Here is a 24,514-nt window from a genome sequence, read left to right on the forward strand (position 1 = left end):
GTAGGAAAGGGGAGGCACAAGGCTGTTAATCCTAAGACTTTTCCCTTTCTCCTCACTTTCAGGCTTCCTTTTCCTCCAAGGAAAAGAAAGTCTTCCATCCATCTACTGGTCAATGTACCAGAGGAGAGGAAAGACATCAGGAACTGCTTTTACTTAGGATTAGGTAGATTTGCAAACCTTTTAGGATAAGTAGTGGTGGATTTGAGATGCAGCAGCTTGTTTTCCAAAGACAGTTTTTTGTCTAGCAGTGTTCTCTTTTCCTAGGAGAAAATAAGATACAATTTTTGCTTTTGCTTATTTCTTTTTTCTCTCTCTCTTTCTCTTGTCTGTATGTCTGTCTCCCTCTCTCTATGTCTGAAAAGGCATTCTTACAAACTGTTCACAAAAGATGCTTCTTGTAATCTAGAAAGATGTTTTACGCTCAAGAGCTAATTTCATGTGGCACTTACAACCTATTCCAGTGAAGCCTGGGCAGGCGTTCCCCTGCATGGTTTACAGGACGTTCAAGGATAGGTCAAGACTAGTTGTCTCCACTGCCCTTGATTGTCTGGAGAGCTTTGGCTCCTCCCCCAGCCCATTGCTCAGTAAAACTCCTGTGTCTCTCCATCCTGCCCCAAACACTAACTGCCTGCTCATCTCTCTCTAGGTACTGGCTCTCCCATCATTATACCTGCTTCTCTTAAGTTAGATTGAGTCGTTGGTATCCCAAGGATACCACTGTGCTTGTCTTGATACCTACCTGATCGCAAGGCATCTGTCAGAAAGTAGAAAAGTAGTAAATGCATTTTGAGTAAAGGATCAAGGCCACACATGATAAATTCACATCCTAATTAGGATATGAGACATTTTGACACTGAGCAAGCATACCTAAAGAAATGCCTTAATGTCATTAATAAAACAAACTCTTTCCATCCAAAAGGAAAATAGACAAGTCTATGAAAATCCAAGATGGAATGATTGTGTTCTTTTTTTATATGTGGTAGAAATAGATGTTTTGATACTATTTGCAATGCTGTTTAAAATCATTCCTTTTGCAGTATTTATATAGGTAAAATATAAGGCAGTGCCATTATAGCAAAAACTATCAGAATGTTTTTGGACATGGACTGACCTGGTTTTGAAACTCTGTGACTGTGTAATTTTTGCCAAGGTTTTAACCTCTCTAGACATTATCACTCTTTTTTTTTTTTTTTGTATTTTTTCTTTATAGGGCCACACCCACAGTATATGGAGGTTCCCAGGCTAGGGGGTCTAATCGGAGCTTTTGCTGCTGGCCTATGCCAGAGCCACAGCAACGCCAGATCCGAGCCACATCTGTGACCTCCACCACAGCTCACGGCAATGCCGGATCCTTAACCCACTGAGCAAGGCCAGGGATCGAACCCGCAACCTCATGGTTCCTAGTCGGATTTATTTCCACTGCGCCATGACAGGAACTCTGACATCATCACTCTTAAAAAAAAATAACCAAACTTGTACATCAAAATATGTGATTTTAATGTCATATCGGTTCATTGTTTAATAACCTGACCCAAAGATTTTTTTAATTCTACTGGAGAATTTCTTTGCATTAGGCTTTATTATGTATTATTTGATTTGAGCTCTGACTCTTTGAAGTTGCATGTTAATTTGTAGATTTCTGTCTGGTAGAAAAGATAATCCCAAAGGTTATGGTTTGATTGCCTTAAAGAATATTAACCAGCTTTGTATCTAATTCTATATTCTGGTAATCGTATGTTATATTCCTTTTTTTCAAAATCCTTATAAATGGTCAGTTTAAAAAATATTTTATTTAAACCAGCTTCACCATCCTACCGGTTCATTCATTCATTAATTAGTTGAATAAAACATCTGGCAGGTGTCAATTCTATATTTGTTTGAACCATGTTTTTTACTTTTTTGAGCATCCCTAGAATGAGGATAATACTATTTATACTGAAATGTTGGGATAAGTGGAAATGTATGTGAAAGGTCTATGCTTCTCTGGTACATTTTAGGACCTCAATAGAAAATAATACGAAGATGCCAAATATTTCATATCTGATATTTTTTACGTATACTAACTTTTTCAAAAATTTCCTGCATTCTTATCACATGTAGATATTGTTCTAGTATAGCCCTTGTTGATCTAAGGGATCAAGATACTCTTTGCAAGTTTATTATGATATTGGATCATCAAAGAAACACATTACTGATAATATATTTTGAGTTTGCAGAGGATAAAAAAGTGTTTAACAAACATTCTTCCTAATGGATTTTCAATTAATGGATCTTCATAACCAAGATTCCAGGAGACCAGACGACTGGACAAGTAAATGCCTTGGTCAAGGTCCAGCATTCAGCTTGGGCTCTTAATGCTTCCTCTCTGACAGCATAGCAAGTCACACTCTACCAAGCTTCTCAGGGAGTGTCTTCTGGAAAGGGAAAGGCGTTCACAGCACCACCCAGTGGACAACCCAGTCTTCCCCAAACCACACTTTTGAAGGGTTCACTCTCCTGATGAAGGTGGAGTGGACACCAATTTACATCATCACCAGATGTTAACATCTAAATGATTCAGGAATCAAGGATATCATTTTTATCCCGCATCAAAGAAGAAGGGGGTGTAACTAAAAGGATTGCAAACTGCTAACTGGAGGACTGTGGAATAGTTCCTCATGCTCATTGTCCTCATTTATAAAATGATGTTGAGGAACTAGGTAGTCTCAGAAGCGCCTTTGAGCTCTAAAATTCTAATAGAGCTAAATCAATGACACTGGAAAACTAATATGATGCAACAGAATTGCACTGTTAGCCAAAGGAACATATGCCATATTAAAATGCTCTTATTGGGCTTTTTTTTGCTGGCTTATCACTGTGTTTATGGAATTCATTCTCGCTGAATTCCTGATTAAAGTGGGACAGATGGCGAAGGTTTTAAGTAATGTGTTCATTACCAGACCTCATACCACTAATGGCTATTTACTGGAGCAGTGGCTTGTGCAAGTGAGTAGAAAATGAATCCTTCTCCAGGGGGGACCCATCACCAGGGCAGTATTTATCAACCATTGCTGTGGATGTTCATTTTTCATTTTCATTTCCTTTTGGAACTCATGTCTTTTTCTAATTAATGTCTTTTTCTGAGTACCCTTTCCTCTCATTCCAGTACACACTTTCCTCCTAAGAAACCCTTCATCACAGCTTGTACCTTCAGTATCTCCGTAAATCAAGATGTCATCAAGCTTTCCTTCTTAGAGGTTTATCTGTGTGCTTGCTCGTTTTACAAATATCATGTATCTTTAAACTAAAGATGTTTTTTTAAAAAACCTCCTGCACATTTTCCTTCCACTACGTTCCACCTCCTTCTACCTTTCAGAGATTCCAAGAGGCTCCACTCTAAGAAGTCACTGAACTTGGAGTTCCTTTCGTGGCTCAGTGGTTAACGAATCCAACTAGGAACCAGGAGGTTGCAGATTCAATCCCTGGCCTTGTTCAGTGGGTTAAGGATCTGGCATTGCCATGAGCTGTGGTGTAGGTCATAGACACTGTGTTGCTGTGGCCCTGGCATAGGCCAGCAGCAACAGCTCTGATTAGACCCCTAGCCTGGGAACCTCCATATGCTGCGAGTGCAGCCCTGGAAAATACAATAAGAAGAAGAAGAAGAAGAAGAAGAAGAAGAGGAAGAAGTCACTGAACTAGATAGAATGTTCTGCATAGCCTTGCTGAATCACAGGCATCCTGTCCACTTACTGTGTCAGAAAGCTCCTAGAGACAGCCATCCATTATGGGTCAATGTCAAGACAAAAGGGAGAAAGCCATCACTTCTCAAAAAGGTCTCCCAGTGTGTAAACTGCTTAACCTTGCTCTGCAGTCCATCTCTCTACCTTCAGTAGGGTGTCAGCCTCCATAAGGACCCCTGGGAGAGTGAATAAAAGGAGATCTGGGAAGTTCCTTGAGACTCATACAACCCAGATATTTTACATCGCAGTCTCCAAAAAGAGACTCTATCTGTCTCATTCACAAATAGACATCTAGCCTTGAGTTTTGCCTGGTATATGGTGCTCAAATATTTGTAGAACAAACCAGTGAATATACCCCAGAATTCTGAGATGAACTTACATCCAGTACAGATTTCCAGGGGTTTCTAAGAAATAGAAATTATATTCTATTATCCTGTTGTTAATTTTTAGGGACAAACAGCTAGCTGCCAAACCCACCCAGTGTTACCAAGTTTGAGGTGACTGCAGATCTTTAGATACTATCGAGTTGGTTAATCAAGTAGTTTGATTAAACAACCCTATATACATTCCAGAATTATCTTCCTTTCCTCAATGTGAATGTTCTTTATGCTTAGTTTTCTTCCTTTCCTAAATGAAAATGTTTTGTGCTATCTTAGTTTACTAAACTATTTATTACAGGATGAGTATTCTAATGCTGCAAAGTATTCATCCAAATGTTACAGTCTGTCCAAAATATCTGGGACAATTAATTATAAATTGTCACTTCTTGTCAAACCAGCTACCTGAGGACATTCTAGTCCTGTGATTCTGGCTAATACACTCAGCAACCCACAACACAACACATATATAGATATGTATTATTATTATTATTAGATTCAATTTAGTTTGGGCTTATTTAATTTTAGTGATTTCCTCATAGGACCTTCATTAAGATCACACATTCAGCCAAACTCACAGTGTTATAAATTAACTTCTTGGGAAATATGTAAAAATTAATCAAAATTTCTCTAGCAAAAATCCTGAATGCTGAAATGTAATCCTTTTGAAGTGATATTTCTAAAATGGCATCAATTCAGGCAGATTCTTAAAATAAAATAAGGCTGAGAAGAGTGGAGGCAAATCAAGGAATTAATATAATAAGTTCAAAAACGTATTGGGCAATATTTACTAGAAGTTAAACTCTGTATTCTTATCTACTCCAACTCAGTTTCAAAGATGGGAAACAAATATGCCAAGTTTTCTATTTGTTTGTTTTGCTATTAAAAAAAAAAATTCCTTGGTTTGTCTGAATGCTAAATTCTAAGGCATGCAAAATTAAATTTATGTGCTCACCTTTTGTATGTATTTGGAGAGCCAGCTACTCAAAGGAACTTTCATAACACTTTTAATAATTTTTGTTCTATTATTATTCATCCCTAAATTGTCTCTTTTGAAAGTTCCAATTTCCGTAGAATGTCTTTTCTTAATGTGAACTGCCCTTGTCCTTTTTACAAACCTAAAGTGGACTTGGATGGCAAAAATGGACACTTCACTGAATCTAATACATAAAAACGCTACAATTACAGTAATATATTATTACTAGCGGTAAGTGGACTTTTTGATCTTTTCCATTATTTCTATTTATAGGCTCATCCGGCTCCCCTTTCTAAAACATACATTTACTAGGGGGGGAAAGTGACAGATAATAACATGACTGCAGTATTTGTAAAGAGGTAAATCAGTAAGTATAATACAGATCATATTAAATGTGTGAGGGAAGAAATGAATATTACTGAGGCCATCCTAAGATCTTAGGAGTCGCAGAGAGTACTTTCATTTACTGTTACTTATTTTCAAGTTATTTTCTTTCATTCTCACACTGACTCCATCAGGAAGAAATCCCTTTAACACTCCAGATGCCTACCTTTTCCATTCTCTGTACAAGATTTTCCAACTCCGTGATTTGATTATGTTTTTCTTCAAGCTTTTCAGCAATTTGATTCAGATTTTCAACATGGTGGTTCAATTTCTGTTCTTTTTCAAGTTTGTTAACCTTTCATCAGAAAAACCGTGGTCAGACTACTGTTTTAATTAAACCTCTACATATATTACCTCCCTTTATAATTTTCTTAGTACACACTCAAATTTTAATAATTTACACGTTTAGAATTACTTCCTTGAATTCAATCTTCCTTTAAAAAAAAATGATAGACTAGAACCACACTAAATCAATGGAGAATTAATATTGTATAAATATTATTATCATTTCTAGAATGCTGCTACCATAAAGCATTCTATCTAGACTGGTGTAAGAAAGAGAGATGGGGGGCAGGGGGAGGAAGAGAGAGAGACAATAATTTAAGAAAAGCAAAACTTTTGACTTCTTTCCAACAAAACTTATCTAGAACAAAAATAAAATCTTATAGGTTCAATTAAAAATTTTCATTTTTAATCAAACAGTGCCATGAAGCAGAATAATTATCCCCACTGTGTCCAGGGGTTATTTCCTAGACGTATAGCATGAATTACACTAAAAGACACAGTGAGAAATCAGCAGGCAGCCATAGCCCACGCTTTGAGTGTTTCAACTGACGTGTAACGGACATGGGCATGCACATCTGTTTGTGTGTTTAACAGATGCTGAGATTTTTCCATTTAAGAAAACAATGTCTGACATCCCTTGAAAATACTAGGTGGGCACGCCTACCCAGGAATCCAGGCTGGGGCTGAGTCCCCTTTGCAGGGACACGCACACTCCCATCCACTCACTGTTCACTCAGGTACTTTATCTGCGCCCTGCAGGCCTGTGAGTTTGCGACCATCACCGCCACAGCCTGGAACTTGAGGGCTTGTCGCCTACGCAGTGGATTTCCTACTGTGTTCCCTGGGGACTTTCTTAGGTCCTGAGCTGGCAGAGACCCAGACGCCCCACCCCAGCCTGAATGAGCTTTCCCGTTCTGAGTTTTGGCAAAAACACACATACACACCTTTTCCCCTTCCTCCAGTTCTAAAATATATTCTTCAGATAAAGTTTTATTGATCCTAGAATACATATTTCAGATTAAAAAACAAACAGAGAATGTGTGTGTCTATGATGTATGTATCCATATATACACATATATATTTATATGGTTTTATATTTTCACATATACATTTCTATATTGAAATATAAAAAGTATAATTTTTATATAATATATATATGTACACATACATACATTTTTTATTTGTTTATTTACTCTGAAGAATGTATTCCAGGATCAAAAAAATTTTTAAACCATTTATTTTGCCCAACTTTTTCATTTTAGAGTTGATTCCAGAGAGCTAGAATGACTCAGGCTGGGCCCACCTATTTAGTCAAAGGCAGAACCAGAAGAAAAGCCACCAGCCAGCATCATGGCCAGCCCTGATTTCTAGGCGGATGGCATGGCCTCCCTCCTGCCTGTGCCCTGCAGGGCTCTGGCAAGGGTGGCAACAGAGCAGCTCTGCCACATCCGGTCGCTGAGCTAAGCAGGGGTGGGGCAAGCGGGCACAGGAGTCAGGCATCCCACCCTTCCCAGTGCTTGACAAGTCATGTGGCTCTTGCTTGTTTCACATCTAACCCCTCCCCAAAAGGGAAACTTGAACAGCTCATGGGTTAGTTCATCAGAGTGTAAGCTCGGTACCTGGAGTAAGTGTCTATTGTCCTCATGCTTCTTTCTAGCTTCCTCAGACTGTGTTTGATAGTTTTCAAATAATCTCTGGGCCACATTTCTCAGAGCCGCCGCTCCGGCTTCTCTGGAGGCTTCCAGCTAGAAACAAAAGGTCACTGGGCATGTTTTGACATTTGCAATAAAAAGGAATAAAGACAGAGCAGTTTGATGGGCCATCAGAAACAACAGAGGCTGTAACTGTACCAGTTGCACTTCATAGACAATGGCTAGGAGAAAAGATGCTGTTACCTGGTAAGAAGAAAACATCAAACTAGAACTCCCCTATTTAGCAGGACGTCATGCAGGTGATTTGAGCTGGCCAAGCCAGTGTGAACTCTGTACACATCAATGCCTTGCACACATAGACTGCACCCTGCAGTGTTCCCTGGTGCCCCATCAGCTTATACAAGTATCTGCAAGGGTTTTATCATAAATGTTCACAGCAGTACTAACAGACATACTTTTCTGAAATAGAAGTAGGACAAGATTGAAGAATTGGGGCAATAAAGCTAAAGTGTCATGAATCTTTCAAAGATTTAACCTAAAGAAATTATCAAGGATGGCTGCAAATATTTACCTACTAAAATATCCTCTGTAGGACTGTATATAAAGTAAGCCAAAAAAAGGAAAATATAAGGCATTCAACAACAGATTAACTAAACAAAACTATGAGATATTTGAGTATGAGTACTCCAATTAATATTTCATTATTAATATCTATTAAATATGTGAAGACTTTTAAATTTTATTGTAGTAAAAACATTTAACATGAAACCTGTCCCATTAACAGATTTATTTTAATGTACAATACAGTATTAATTATCAATGTTGTTTTACAAGGCTGCGCAACAAATCTCTAGAACTTATTCATTTTGTACAACTAAAATTTTATACCCATTGAACTTTTGTAAACTTTTTAAACTTTTTAATTTTTTTTCTTTTTATGGTCACACCTGCAGCATATGGAAGTTCCTAGGCTAGAGGTCAAATGGGACCTGCAGTTGCAGGCCTTCCCCATAGCCAAGGCAACGCTAGATCCAAGCTGCATCTGCAACCTACTCTGTAGCTTGCGGCAACACCGGATCCTTAACCCACTGAGCAAGGCCAGGGATCAATCCTTCATCCTCACGGACACTTTGTCAGGTTCTTAACCCACAGACCCATAACAGGAACTCCTGTAAAATCTTTTTAATAGTAATGTTTGTCTCCAAAATAAAATAGGGAGATTTAGGGCTGCACTCGAGGCATATGGAGGTTCCCAGGCTAGGGGTCCAATCAGAGCCATAGCCACTGGCCTACACCATAGCCACAGCAATGCCGGATCCTTAACCACTGAGCGAAGCCAGGGATGGTACCCATGTCCTCATGGATACTAGCTGGGTTCGTTAACCGCTGAGCCACAATGGGAACTCCGGGAGATTTAAATTATCAAATGTAAACATACTTCTCTATGCATGTGAGCCTATGTGTGGATTTATGGATGTGTGTGGAATCTATCTGCTTTCACAGATCCATGAGTCTATCCTATTGGCTGCAGGACAAAATAAGAAATTTCTCCTACTGGTCATACCTTGATTTTCAATACTTCATTCTCTTTGTTCATCTCTAAGAGCTGCCGGTCTTTTCCTTTTATCCTTTCCATGAGCAGATCCAAACTGCAAGAAGGATCCATTTCAGAGTCAGAGGCATTTTGAATGTTTCCATAGTGCTGAAATAAACAAACAAGAAAATCATACGACTGGCTTTTACCGTCCTCTATGAATTTTGATAACAATAATTATCACTCAGTATTACATATATTAAGGAAAATTCAGATCAACGCAAATAAATCTTTTGAATCTCAGTGGTCAATGGGAAATACTAAATGAAGCAGCTAGCCTATCTATTTGCTCAAATTAATAGATTCTTATATTAAAAAGAGGGTAGAAGTACATCTCTCATGCCTTCTACATTCCCTACAGTTTTAAACATACTATCATGAACTTTTTAGGAGATAAATGATATCTACAAAGCCAACTGTTTGTTGTTTTGTTTTGTTTTGTTTTGTTTTTTGTCTTTTTAGGGCAACACTTGCGGGATATCGAGGTTCCCAGGCTGGGGGGTCTAATCAGAGCTGTTGCTGCTGGCCTACTCCGGAGCCACAGCAATGCCAGATCCGAGCCACGTCTGTGACCTACACCACAGCTCATGGCAACACCAGATCCTTAACCCACTGAACGAGGCCAGGGATCGAACCCGCAACCTCATGGTTCCTAGTCAGATTCGTTTCTGCTGCGCCACAGCGGAAATTCCTTATTTTGTTTTTTAATCTAAGTTGTCTGCTGATCTTCTGTGGTTTGAGATGGCCAAGGCAGACACACTGGCAACACAATTCATCCTAAGGTGCTACGCCTATTAAGCTCCCTAATCATCTCCTCATCTTTATAGCCAATGGTGATTGTCCGGCCCTCAATTTACCTGACCTGCAGACCCCATTTGACAAAGCGGTCCCTCCTTGATTTCTGAAACCCTTTCTTTGGTTGTTTTCAACAGCTCCATTCTCTCCTGTTTTTCTGTCTTCACTTCTCAGCCTCCCGTGATGATTCTTCTTCTTCCCAACATCTAAATATTGGAAATCTCAGGACTCAGTGCTTAAGTTTTCTCTCATTTCCATCCATACCCATATGTTTGGTGATCTCCAATTTCAGAACTTTAAATACCATCTTTACTCCCCAAATCTCTAGCCCATAGCCTGGACCTTCTAGCCCAGGCCTCTATCCTCAACTCCAGAATCAGATATCCAGCCATCTATTAGAAACCTCCACTCAGATGTCTAGTAGGCAGCTCAGTACAGTCAAAACCGAATATTTGATCTTTCCTATCAGTCACAAACATTAACCTTTTCTAGTTTCAGAGTACTGACTTTAAGAAAAGAATTGGAATTGGTTGTGTTAATTTGGGAGCCAAGGAAGATAAAAGAGACTGTCCACGCGTTCTACGCTATGTTCTGGTGTTCTTTGTGGCCATCCAATATAGAAGATAACATTGCCAGAGTTCCCTTCGTGGCTCAGTGGTTAACGAATCCGACTAGGAACCATGGGGTTTCAGGTTCGATCCCGGGCCTTGCTCAGTGGGTTAAGGATCTGGCATTGCCGTGAGCTGTGGTGTAGGTTGCTGACGTGGCTCGGATCCTGCGTTGCTGTGGCTCTGGCATAGGTCGGTGGCTACAGCTCCTATTCAACCCCTAGCCTGGGAACCTCCACGTGCCGCAGGAGCGGCCCTAGAAAAGACAAAAAGACAAAAAAAAATGAAGATAACATTGCCATTAATGTCAATGCAGCATGTGGCTCAGGTGAGGTTTAACCTGGCATAAACCAAACAAGACTAAATGCAGACTGCTCAACCAAAGCGTCAAAGGCTGGTCACAGAGGAAGGGTGCATTTAAACTTATTGATTATCTGATCACTCTGCATAATGGCTTCAACTTGGTGTGGCCCAGGTGAACCTCACAGCTTGTACTTTTATCTGTCATTGGGAAATGTTGCTGTGCTATATATATATCCTGGCCGGGCTAAGATCTTCCCGTATACTTTCGATAAATAAACCCAGGTTAAAATATTCAATATAATCTGCCCATTCCGATCTGATCCTACTAAAGACATCTGTGGTTAAATATTTCATACATACACCCAGTAACATCTTAGATACCAACAAAATATTTAATAATTATAAAAAAAGTAATTTAAATAAAGTCTAGATGGGCTACACATTTATGTACTGAAGGAATAAAAGTGGTATATTTTGATGAATTAATTACCTTTGCATCTAGTCTGTGATTTGTACTGTTATGTCTCACTTCATCTTTAAATATTTGGTTTCGGATCTTTTCCAGAGTAGTTCGAATCTGAAAAAAAAAAAAAAAAAGCAAAAAAACCAACAAGAAAACCCTTATTTTTTTCAAGGGCATTTAATCCCAAATGCTTTTGTTTTTCTCTATACCAGCTACCAGGCACCTGATTTATCCAGAAAGTAGTGCATATACACCAATCTCAGATTTAAACAACTGCCATCAACCTAACTTGCATTCAGACTAATATTGTTCAGATTGCAGAAAATGAGTATTTGGTCTTTATAACTTTTTCTTAGTCAAACCTAAAAATATAACCCAAACGAATATTATACAGCAAAATAATTACTATTTAGTAATTAATATTTAATACCATTTAGTTTCATTTTTTTCCATATAGTAATTTAGTACTAATTTACTATTTGGTAATTATTATAAAACAATTGCTATTTGGCAATCACTACAAAATAATTATTATCTAGTAATTACTACAAAATAATTACTATCTTGTAATTACTAGCGAAAAACTACTATTTAGTAATCACTAGAGAATAATTTTATGCATGAAATAGAAGCCCCATGCCTTGGTGACCTATGGAATTGCTAGACACTCAAAGATGAATTGATGTGAATAAGTTACAAACTAGTTATGTCCAAATTTTTCCATCTGTTTTAAAAAGACATTCATAAGAATATATATCTTTGTCAGCCATAAGATTTCACATTTCATATGATTTCACATATTTAATAGGGTAACATGCCAACATGCACAACACATAGTCCTTGGTGATAGCTACTCTGAACTGCTTGAGAGGAGACAAGGTAAGGAGAAACAGAAATTTAACAGGAAACATAAACTTCTACTTGGCAACAAAGCATCAATACTTATGAAAGAACTGAGAAATGACACAAAACATTAGGATGCAAGTCTGTTCTCCATCAGACTTGTGGTTGACAAGTGGGAGGGGGAAAGAGTAGGATGGACTGGGAGCTTGGGGTTAGTAGATGCAAACTATTACATTTAGAATGGATAAGCAATGAGGTCCTGCTGCACAGCACAGGGAACTATATCCAATCTCTTGTGATTAAACCATGATAGCAGGTAGTAGAGAAAAAGAATGTATAGATAGATAGATGATAGATGGATAGATAGGCAGATAGATAAATGACTGGGTCACTTTGCTGTACAGTAGAAATTGACACAACATTGTAAATCAACTATAATTTTAAAAAAGGAAAAGAAATAAATGTTAAAAATATAACCCCTCTCCCCCCCTCCACCACCTCCCCACCCCACCCCCCCAAAAAAAACCAAGTAGGATGCAGTGGTGAACAGTGTGGAACAAAGTAAAGGCTGAGAGGTGTTCTAAACCCCTCTGGCCTTTCCTTCGGTTTTACTCCAAGTGTAGGAACAGCAGTTCACACTCTCAAGAGAAATTACCAAGCATATGTTTACATTACAGCTATCAACGTTTTCCTTGGCCAACTAGATTTCTTCTTCATATGTTCTAGGGAAGGAGAAGCAAAGCCCACTAATTCATATCAGACTTTATTGTAAAAAAACATTTCATGCTAACATGACTTCCAGATCCCACATACCTTTTTCACATATTCAGTTTCTTCAATAATATGAGCTGAGGTGGACTCAAATGAGGCAGAATGATCTTCTATCTTGCCCCTCAGGGGAACTGTTGTCATTGTGAAGTCCAGCTTTAGGAAAACAGAAATCAGTTAGATAAAACTAACTTCTTTGGTGTTAAATTTCTGTGGTTTGTAAGCTGGAAGAAGTTCTGTATTGGCACTGTAATCAAATATAGTCAAAAATATCATAAAGGATTGAAATCTGTATATATATCCCAAATCCAGGAATTAATTTAATATTAAAATACTACCAGTTGAAACAATCACTCATAAGGAACTTAAAAATTAAACTTTCTGAGGAGGAAAAATGTGAAACTTTTTCTATTCATTCCATATCAGACTAGAAAACCTAAAGAGTAGAGACTATGCCTTATTCATATTTATATTCTAGTAAATCGTAAGTGCTTAATAAGTGTCCATGGAGCTAAAACAACACAAGTAAAATGTATATATTATGTATATAGGTGTGTGTGTGTGTATATCACTTTATACTTTAGAGAGCCCTTTAATGTACTGCATTTTATTTAAGTCTTGCTAGCCTATAAAGGCCATTAACTATTTGTAATAGTAAAAGACTGGGAAAAGCCCAAATGTCTACAAAAAGATGAATAAACTTCCTACTGCTATAGAATCTTTTTTAGATGTATTTATTCAATGAAAAAGCATTGTGCAGGAAAAGATATATAGTATAACTTTCCTAAGAAGAGATGGAAGAGGAAAATCTGTGATTTACAGTTTTGACATTGTACAATATAATTATTTTACTTAATTATAAAATAAAACTAAATTTAAAAGAAAAAAAAATCCCCCCAAATAATAAACAAATAAAACAAACAAGTATATCTGCATATCAAGAAAGCAAAAAAGTGATCCAATAAATACTACTAAATAAGACACAAAAGTCAACCTGAAGAGAAATGTCTCTGATGGATTAAAACATACCGAAAATTTTTTAATTCCTAAAGTTATGATGTTAAGAGAAAAACCACCACTACCAACAAGAGTTCTCATTATCAAACTCAATGGCGACAGGTCACCGTTAGACTAAAAATTAGCCCCCAATAAGGGGTAAGAGGGATGCCAACAAGCATTTATTTGCCTCTAAGATATGAATTTACCATATATTTCATTGTAATCAAACAGTTGATTAGGAAAATTTTGCTAAAGAATTCCTGCCAATAAATCCAACAGGACTGACGGATTTAGAAAACCTACATTTCACAACCCCCTGTGAAGTCATGGATCTAAGCGAGAATCATCCACCAGTGCTAAAAACTGGTGAGAGGTTCGTGAAGAATGCATTAACCCAAGGTACCCCATTAATCAATCTTTAACAGAAAACTAAAAGAGAGACAATCAGACAGTATATCTTCTGGATGTGGTACAGTCACAAGCAGAAAGCATCACCCATGAAACATGCAGCTCCTCTAGCAAATGATGGTAAATATCTGAACAAAAAGAACCTGTTCAATGACTCTACAAGGATGAAGGTTGCATTCAGCCAAATCCAGATTATGTAACATTTTATAGGAGCAAAAATTACTCTTTCCCCAAATTAATTCTATGAAGAAAGATGGGGATAAGAGAAGAGAAATTGCCATGAATTATGGGTCTTAAGAAAATAGGACCAAATGCAGTATATGAATCTTCTTTGGCTCCTGATTCAAATAAAGCAGCTATTATATAAAGACATCTTTGAAACGACTGGGGAATTTTAACATTGCCTGGATAACAGATGATGTTAGAGAATTATTGTAATTTTGCTCAGTGTGACACTGGAATTACCGAGTATTAAAAAGATCCTATCTGGGGAGTTCCTGTCATGGCTCAGTGGTTAATGAACCTGACTAGGATCCAGAAGGATGTGGGTTCAATCCCTGACCTTGTTTAGTGGGTTAAGGATCCAGTGTTGCTGTGAGCTGTGATGTAGGTCACAGATGCAGCTCGGTCTTGCATTGCTGTGGCTGTGACATAGGCTGGCAGCTACAGCTCCACTTTGACTGACCACTAGCCTGGGAACTTCTATAGGATGTGGGTGTGGCCCTAAAAAAAAAAAAAAGAAAAAAAAAGAAAAGATCCTATCTGTTACTCATTCATACTGAAATACTTGCAAGTGAAATAATATTACATTTGGAATTTTAAAGAGGGTATTTTATTCTAGTACTTAAAGAGAGGAAAAAATGGGTTGAGGTAAAGTTGAAAGAAGTTTGACAAAATGCAAGGAATTGTGGAACCTGGGCAAAGGCACATGAGGTTCACAATAATCCTCTACTATTTTGTTTCTGCTTGAAATTTTTATAATAAATAGAAAAGAACTAAAACTAAAAATAAAAGCTCTGTGAGGTAGAATTATTAACCTTATATTACTGATAAGGAAGCCAAGAGTCTTGTATGTGATGTCAACTTACCCCAAATCACAGTAAAACTAACAGAGCTCAGAGTCAAACCTTCATGTTTTGGACACCAAGATCAAGAGTGTTTCCATCACATTAAAGCCAGATTCCCTAGTGAGAAAAAAAAAAATTAAAATTTAGCAATGACCTACGCTGTTAAAACACACAAAGAATTTTCATATTTGCCAGCTTTCAAATTAGATAGCTTCTGGGAATGCCTCAAAGTCCCACATTTATCCTTCAATGAAATTGACAGAGTACGCCAAGAATTTTCCATTTTATGTTAAATCCTCTTAGACAGCCACTGTGGCTTCCATTTGTTTCGGTGGAACTTGATTTGGCAGTAGTAGCTCTGCAAGTGTGTTTTTTGTAGAATGTGAGTGGAACTACTTCTGTTACTCAAACCTCTGAAGTCTCTTTCAGGATTAAGTTATTAGTCCAAAACAACATTTAAATGTGGAAGTAAAAGAAACACCCACAGAGACAGTAAGCAATGTGTTTGGAAATGAGAGAAGGATGGTCGGCAGGAGTGGAGGCCATCAAGCCCTGGCCCAGGAGCCCAGTCTGGCTTCCTATCTGTTAGGAGACCCTATGAATGGTTCTCACATTTTTTTAATGGTTCAAAAAAAAAAAAATCAGAAGAAGAATAACATTTCATGACACATGAAATTTATATGAATTTCAACTTTAATGTCCATAGATGAAGTTTTACTCTAAAATAATTATGGCCATTCCCTTACATATTGTTTATGCTGCCTTTGCACTATAATCGCTAAATTGAGTAGATTCAACAAAAAAAATATATGGCAAGCAACATCTAAAACATTTACTATCTGGTCCTTTACAGAAAAAGTTTGCTGACACCTGGGTTAGAGGCAGGAAGTAGAATCAAAAGCAGTGGGAAAAAAAGAGGCAAGCAAAGCAACAGATTTAGTCTAAGTTGCAAATGTTCTTCAGTTTCCCTTGATATGTAGTCCCATTTGATTGACTTAGCTTCTGTTCTCTTTAATTTTATTTTTGTGTATTTATTTTTCTTTTTAAGGCTGAAAATGATCATTATACAACTACAGATGTGATAAATTCATTGAGTAATAAAAAAAGAAACACCTAACAACACACAAAAATGAATAAATAAATAAAATAAATCCCCCCACCAAAAAAAAAAAAAAAGAGGCTGCATCCATGGCATGCGGAAGTTCCCCAGCTAGGGGTCAAATCAGAGCTTTGGCTGCTGGCCTAAGCCACAGCTATGGCAGCACTGGCTCCGAACCACATCGCTGACCTATGCTGCAGCTTGAAGCAACGCCAAATCGGAGGCCAGGGATCAAACCTGCACCCGCATGGATACTAGTCAAGTTCTTAACCCGCTGAGCCACAATAGGAATTTCCCTTCTGTTCTCTTTTTAGTGTGTTAGTCATGGTATACATTACCAAATGATAAGAGGCATTTCCTCATAGAGATTAATCACTCTTTAGAATGGATCCCACTGCATTCTCGAAGTCCTTCATTAATATGAAAAATGCATCAGGCCTCACCTGATGCATCCTAAAACATATTCTCTTCCATGCCTTTTATTCTTAATATCAAAAATTCTCTTCCACCTATGAACTTATTTACAAAACAAAAACAGGCTCACTGACATAGAAAACAATTACACAAGGGGATGGGGGGTGGGGAGGGTGTTAAATTAGGAGTTTGGGATTATATACAGATATATATATATATATATATATATATATGCACTTCTATATATAAAATAGCTAAATAGCAAGGACCTACTGTTATAGCACAGGAAACTAGACTCAATATCTTATAATAATTTACAATGGAAAAGAATCTGAAAAGGTATATATGTATATATCATATATGTGTAAATATATGTATATAAATAACTGGGAGTTCCCTTCGTGGCTAAGCAGGTTAAGAACCCAACTAGTATCCTTGAGGATGAAGGTTCAATCCTTGGCCTCATTCAGTGGGTTAAGGATCCAGTGTTGCCATGAACTGTGGTGTAGGTCGAAGACATGGCTTGGATCTGGTGTTGCTGTGGCTGTGGCATAGGCTGGCAGCTGCAACTCCAATTCAACCCCTAGCCTGGGAAGCTCCATGTGCCACAGGTGCAGTCATAAAAAAAATTAAATTAAAATTAATTAACTGAATCACTTTGCTGTACACTAATACTGCATTATAAATTATACCTCAATAAAAACAACTTTAAAAAAACTTCCGCTCCTTAGCCACTGATATTTATCAAAACATCCTCCCCTCACTGGCTGAGCATCTTAAACAAGTTACATAAAATCTTAGCCTCAACTTACATATCAGTATAATAAGGGTGATAACACCCAGAGTTGTAAAAATGAGGACGTTTTACAATCCCTGATTGCAGAAGACACTCAGTGGACAGTAATTGTTAATATTGTTGCTCTAATGATTTATTTTATGAATAAGTACAGACAATAAGCAATCTATAACAGAGAGGGTAAATCATACCTATCTGGTTGCAAAGCATATTTTCAACTCTATTTATATGAAATCAAATCCCATTTCTCTCTTGGTTCACGAAACTCCCATGACCACAGTCCTTCATTTGTACAAAGAAACCCAAGGGAAACTTAAGCCTGGCTGGCAAAGCCTAAATTGCCATATGGCATTACCGTCCTGGGGAAAATCCATCATAGCATTTCATTTCTGCCAGAAGTAGATTAGGCAGATAAAAATTTCAAAATAAAACACAATCAGTTAATTAAAGTGAGAAAAGAATTGTATTTGTTTTATGCCAGAGTGGATTGAAGACAGCTTACAAGTGGCATTACGCCAAGAGGTATTATTTCCTAGATCAGGACATTTCGAACAACGCGGCTCCCGGGGGAAGGGGAGGTGCTGAGCAGACAGAGCTTTGCCGTCTGGACTTGAACCAGAGCAGCTCTGCTTTGTTTTGTTCTCTCACACACTGAATTTTTCCGTGAGACTTTCTGTGAAGAAAGAAAGTGCTACAACAAAAAGGTTTGGAGGCAGACTATTTAGTTTCATGGCCTGACTGTGCTACTCACTAGCTGTGTGACCTTGAGCAAGTTCCTCAACCTCTCTGTGCCTCAGTTTCTTTATCAGTAATATTAATATTAGTATTAATAATTATTAATAATAAAAATAATAAACAACTTATGGTTATTGTGACTTAACATTTGCCAAGCACTTATAATAGTGCTTAGGAGTTCCCATTGTGTCTCAGCAGTAATGAACCCAACTAGTAACCGTGAGGACATGGGTTCAATCCCTGGCCTTACTCAGTGGGCTAAGGATCCAGCATTGCCATGAGCTGTGGTGTAGATCACAGACTCAGCTCAGATCTAGGGTTGTTGTGGCTGTGGTGTAGGCCAGCAGCTGCAGCTCCGATTTGACCCCTAGCCTGGGAACCTCCATCTGCCACAGAAATGGCCCAAGAAATGGCAAAAAGACAAAAAAAAAAAAAAAAAGTAAATAAAATATAAAGCTGTTACCCACAATTACTGCTGACAAGTAGTGTGAGTAGTAGAGAAGAATCAGGTAGTACTTTAAACAGTCTGCAGATCGAGCTGCTCGATAAAGAGAAATCCTCTTTGGGGGATTTTAAGACTAACAAGTCCATGGTATTGATTTTTTCTTGATAATGCAGAGATATTTGTCAAGATCCTCAGCTGATCATACAACATCTAATGAACAGTTTACCATTTACAAAGCAACTTGTACACATTATTGTGAATTAGAATCCATGTGATAAACCAACATATCACTGGGCACCCAAGATTATGTAAACCTACTTTTTTTTTTTTTTTTTTTTTTTTTTGCTTTTTAGGGCTGCACCTGCAGCATATGGCAGTTCCCAAGTTAAGGGTCTAATCTGAGGTACAACTGCCAGGTTACACCAAAGCCACATCAAAGCCAGATCCAAGCCTCGTCTGAGACCTACACCACAGCTCACAGCAACATCGGATTCTTGACCCACTGAGCAAGGCCAGAGCTCAAACCTGCAACCTCATAGTTCCTAGTCAGATTTGTTTCTGCTGCACCATAACGGGAACTCCTAAACCTACTTCTTTGATCAATGACATAAGCATGGCTCAGTCATTACACAATAAACACATATAAGACATTGTTATGGGTTAAATTCTGCCCCCCTCCATTCATATGTTGAAGCCCCCAGCCCCAAATATCTCCAAACGTGACCTTATTTGGACACAAACTTTTTGCAAATGTAATTAGTTATGATGAGGTCATACTGGAGCAGCATGACTCTAATCCAAGTCTGACTGATGCCTGAATAAATAGGGGAAATTTGGACACAGATGCATATAAGGAGAACTCCATGTAAAGTTGAGGGCCAAGATCAAGGTGGCTGCCAAGCAATGCCAGAAATTGCCAGGGAACCACCAGAAGCAGAAGAAGAAGCATGGGACAGATTCTTCCTTGCAGCTTTCAGAATAAACCAACCTTGCCAACCCCTAGACCTTGAACTTCCAGCCTTAGGAAGTGTGAGACAGGAGAGTACTACATTTAAGCCACTCAGTGTGTGTCATTTTATTACAGCAACCTTAGGAAATGAATACAGGCACTGTTTATAGTCCAGAGATTTTAACAGAAGTGTTTCCTTCCTTTATTTAACCCTTGATTGATTCATTCATATATTACATATTTATTGAGTACAGCTGTGTTAGGAGATGTGGCCACAGAAATGAGTCAGAGACCCTGCTTTCATGGAACTTTCAGAGCTGAAGGGGGAGACACATTAAACAAAACAATAAATATGTAAGGAACATAATCAGAGGCGTTGACAAGTGTCATGAAGAAAAGCAGAGCAGGACAACAGAATAAAAAGCAGTGCTGTTTTGGATGGGTAGTGAGAGAAAGCCGATCTGAAGAGGCGGCATTGAAGACTTAAATTAAAGGAGGTAAAGCCATGTGGCCATCTGGGGGAAGAGAGCAAGAACAGAGGCTGAACTCGTTTGAAGTCATGTTCTAAAAACAAGGTACACAGTGTAGCCTACGATTTTTTTTGTTTTAATGGACAGGGATTCTTTAGAAAAACAGACGGAAACTGGAGACTTTCATTTACCTAAGGAGTTTTCCCTTAGCCACTCAAAACAGTTCTAGTCCTGGCTGATATGGCCCCCTTAGGGTTGAAGGAAATGCAGGGTACACCAAAGTCTGGGACGCTGCCAGGGGCCACAGGACATATACAACTGACTCCAGGTCAGCCCTGAGAAGGGGCAAGGAAGTGCAATTGGCCACACAGTGGTGGGTGCCAGGATGGAATCCCCCTCCCAGCTATGTGGTCTCATCACCTGCAGGAGCCTTTGCAGGAAAGATCCCTTGCTTGTTCTTCCTCACTCGCTGGGGCTAGAGCACAGGTACAACTCCTAGATGCCAGCAGATCCCCACCTGGAAAGGCCAGGAATGGACTGTCCCTTGGGCTTGTTGAAAATCCCGTCATTATTCTGGGAAGGAAGGGGTCTGGCCCAGAACTGTGCTTTGTGTCCAGTGGCAAGGACATCAGTGTGGTGACAATGGCAAGGCCAGAAGGACTCTACCCTCTTCTCGCTACAAACTGATCTTGGTTGAGGTACCAGGAGTGGGCGCTCCCATTTCCAGACCCAGTTTTCCCATCAATTCTGGATGCTGCTCCATGTTCTTCCAGTAAATTCCTTTCCTACTTAGGTTAGCCGGAGTAAATGATTCTGCTTAGAAACCAAGAGCCCTGGTGGGTTTTTAGCACCATTTTTGAGTTTTCAGCTTCTCGGTTCTGAGCCAACAATATTGATAATTATTTCATCCTTGTTCACTAGTATAGAGAGCTCAGAAATGAGAAGCTGAAAGGGTAAGTTTCAATTAAAGTGCTACCAGGGTAATTAGGTTATATGAGAGGTAAAAAAGCTCACATATCTCCAGACCGATGAAGAGAGTGGCCGTGTCCTGAATACTGAATAGCACACCTGTTCCGCAGTGACAATACACGGCACAATGGTGACCTCCAGTGTCAGCTGGCTCAATCTCAGGCGACTAAAAATGTTGCACAGTATATCAAAAGACACTCATGTTAACTCTGAGCCCAAGTAATGGCAATGCTGTGTGCAAGTAATAGTCTAAGATTTTTTTTAAGTAGAACAAATTTTTATTCATTTCTAAATGCTACTCATTTGTATACACACATATATTTATATCACAGTAAGTGCTATAAAAAGCTCATAGATATGAAATAAGAGCTATTTAGTTTGGGGGGGAAGGGTTGAAATATTAGTACAAATACAATATACAAATATGCACCATTGACAAAGCACTGTGCCATTTACAAAAAAAATTATTTTCTATATATTGTTGAAATTTATCATCACAATACCCTGTGCTAGAAATATTACCTGTATGTCTATATATCTATATATTGTGGCAACCAAGTCACAGGAAAGCAATATGTTTTTAAGAATTAACCTCATCACCTGAATCTAAATAGACTGACCTCATGTCCAAGGCCTTTGCTTTTTTTTGGCCTCATCCATGGCATGAAGAAGTTCCCAAGCCAGGGATCAAACCTGCACCACAGCAGTGACCCAGACACAGCAGTGACAATGCTGGATCCTTAACCTGCTGAGCCACCAGGGAACTCCAAATCCAAGTGTCTTTTTAATGAAATAATCTATCTTCATTTTTCATTGGTATAATTCGAAGCTTCGAAAGACAGCTAAAAGTTTTGTCCAGTGCCCAGTATAGCAGTTCAACTGTAAAGTGGGGCAAATCACCTGAATCTCTTCCCATGGGGGGAAGGGTGAGCAGGAGGGACCAGGATCTGTTGAGAGCCCACCACACGCAGTCTGGCAGGTGCTGCCTTTAATAATCCTCATGAACACCTTGAGGGGTTGGTGCTATTGTTTCCATCTTACAGATGAGGGAACAAGACTCCCCAAGATCAAGCAGAGATGGCTCAATAATGATGGCCGTGAACCCCAACCCACACATCTGAGGCTCCTTCCCACTTCTTGCTTTGCCTCCTGCTACATTCTGCACAGATTTCTAAGCCTTGTTTCTTGGGCCCAAGCAAGTTTAATCACAGGGGTTTTCCAAAGTAAGTGGCTAAGTAACAGTGTTACTTAACAGTGCTGTGAGCCCCCAGGTGTGTCCTTCAGGAGCCTGAGCAGGTGTCGTCACAATGGACTTAATCCACAAACAGAGGCGGTGCAACTTCATGGCTTGGGACTCAATCGTTTGTGCCCACAAGACCGTCCTACTCCCCTAGCTGGGCATCCTTGGAAAAGCTTTTAAATTCCTTTAGGCTTTAGCCTCCTCAACTGAAGAACCCAAATGAAACTGCTAACTTCCTCATAGGACAATTATATGATGACTAAATGGGATAACACATAAAAAGTGCATCGTGGGATATCTGACCCTAATACAATTCAGAGCATATAATTATCTTTATGTTCACAACTCATCATAGACATTTGCTTTTAGAGCATCATTTGAAAGTGTCAAGGCCTAAGGCCAGTTGTCCCCTCACTCTTCCTACCCCTCATCCTCGCACTCAATTGTTCTTCCTGCTTTGTACCCCTCCTGATCCAATCAACAGTCAACATAAAAGCCACTTAGGACTTGTCAGGGAAGACAATACAAAAAGAAGCGTTGTCACTGACAGATAGCCCCTTCATTTGTAACATTATAAGGAAGGTGCTCTTTCAGAAAATTTCTTTTGTGGAGATTATGAAATGTTTTAGAAGTAAAAGTCTCAGGGATTTATAAAATATCTACAGTGTCTTAAATTGGTCTTGGGATATGTTAGCTTCAATATCATTTACTTCATGTTAAAAATTATCCCACGCAGGGGGGACAAAACAGGTAATAGCGCGTGTGGGTGAGGAGAGGGGGAAGCTGGAATGCCTGTGTGTTGCTGGTGGGAAAGGAAAATGTACAGCCACAGGGCTGACGTCTTGGGTGGTCTCCTAGAAAGTTAAGCACAGACTGTAAACACAGAAATCCCTCTTTTAGGAGATTTGTTTTGTTCCATAAAACAGCACTGTTTATAACTGCCAAACACTGGGGAAAAAATTCAAATATTCACCAACAGGTGAATCCTACTCATCAATACAAAAAATAACCTACTGATACACACAACAACCTAGATGACTCTCAAGTGCATTATGCTGACTGAAAACAGCCAAATACAAAGGCTGCGCATTCCAAGTTTCCATTTATATGACATTCTAGAAAAGTCTAAACTATAGGTACAGAACACTGACCTGGGGATGGAGAATGGGGAAGGGACTGACTCCAAAAGGGACACAGAAGAATATGTGGGGGGAGGGGGAGAGGGGAGTTGGTGATGGAATTGTTCTGTATCTTGATGGCGATGATAGTTCCATGACTAAAATCATTAGTCAAAACTTACAGAACTTAGATGCGTTTTTAAAATATACTTTTATTTGAAAAACAGTAATTCAACAGTACCCTAGAAAAAGCCAAGAACAATTGAGATTTCAAGATCCAAGTAACCTCACTGATTTTATCAGAATGAACTGGAAGCCACAGTTAGCTGGATTTGTTTTCATTCACTCGAAATGTTGACCTCCCTCCAAAAGTATAAATTGCAAAAAGAGCAATGGCGTCAGAATTGTTAAAAAGCAAGTAACTGCTGACAGGTAGGTAGAGCTGTTGGTCATACAGCAGTCCCTGAAGTCTGACATTCAATATGGTGATAAAAACAGGGACATCTCAAAACATCTTAAGAAAGTTATCATAATTATTATTCATTAAAGTGGAAAAGTAGGAGGAAATATGTAAGAATATATAACACTTATATAAGTATACTTGCAGTAAGAAGATTTAAATCTAATTCTTGAACCAAGAATTCCTTATCTACCAACTCTTTCCTAATTGTTTTTAGATATATAACATGTCTTCATTCTTCACAGTTGAGCGTAAGTACGTAGACTATTGGTCAGTGAATACAGGGTCTATTCATCCCTGAAGCAGCTGGGATGGTGCTTTACCACCTCCTCTGATCATTTTCCTGTGCCAGGAAGAGGTCAGACTCCAGCACAGCCTCCTACCAAAATCCAGGGGATAATAGAGAGATACAGGGGTGATAAGCAGCTCCTGGTTCTGGGTGAAACCAAGTTCCTTATATCAGATCACGTGAACATGAGTGATGAGTGAATGAACCCACCAAGTAATTACAAGAAGCTTATGTTATGGCTCAATGGCTGAGTGAGCCTCCTTGCTCTTGGTGAGTAGACACAACACGG

At 38.8% G+C, this 24,514-nt stretch overlaps 1 protein-coding gene across 1 annotated transcript in view; it reads right to left on the bottom strand.

Moving 5' to 3' along the window:
* Window positions 1-24,514, bottom strand: part of CCDC68 (coiled-coil domain containing 68) — a 50,169-nt gene that overhangs the window by 21,048 nt on the left and 4,607 nt on the right. The window contains exons 2-8 of the mRNA XM_001926362.7: window positions 15,263-15,358; window positions 12,813-12,923; window positions 11,184-11,270; window positions 8,958-9,095; window positions 7,361-7,486; window positions 5,623-5,751; window positions 178-260 (exon numbers count right to left, since the gene is read on the bottom strand). Of these exons, the coding sequence (XP_001926397.4) occupies window positions 178-260; window positions 5,623-5,751; window positions 7,361-7,486; window positions 8,958-9,095; window positions 11,184-11,270; window positions 12,813-12,911 (662 nt within the window). The 5' untranslated portion in view covers window positions 12,912-12,923; window positions 15,263-15,358. The remainder of the gene's footprint in view (window positions 1-177; window positions 261-5,622; window positions 5,752-7,360; window positions 7,487-8,957; window positions 9,096-11,183; window positions 11,271-12,812; window positions 12,924-15,262; window positions 15,359-24,514) is intronic.

The sequence above is a fragment of the Sus scrofa genome, chromosome 1 (assembly GCF_000003025.6).
Source record: "Sus scrofa isolate TJ Tabasco breed Duroc chromosome 1, Sscrofa11.1, whole genome shotgun sequence".
Taxonomy (NCBI): Eukaryota; Metazoa; Chordata; class Mammalia; order Artiodactyla; family Suidae; genus Sus; species Sus scrofa.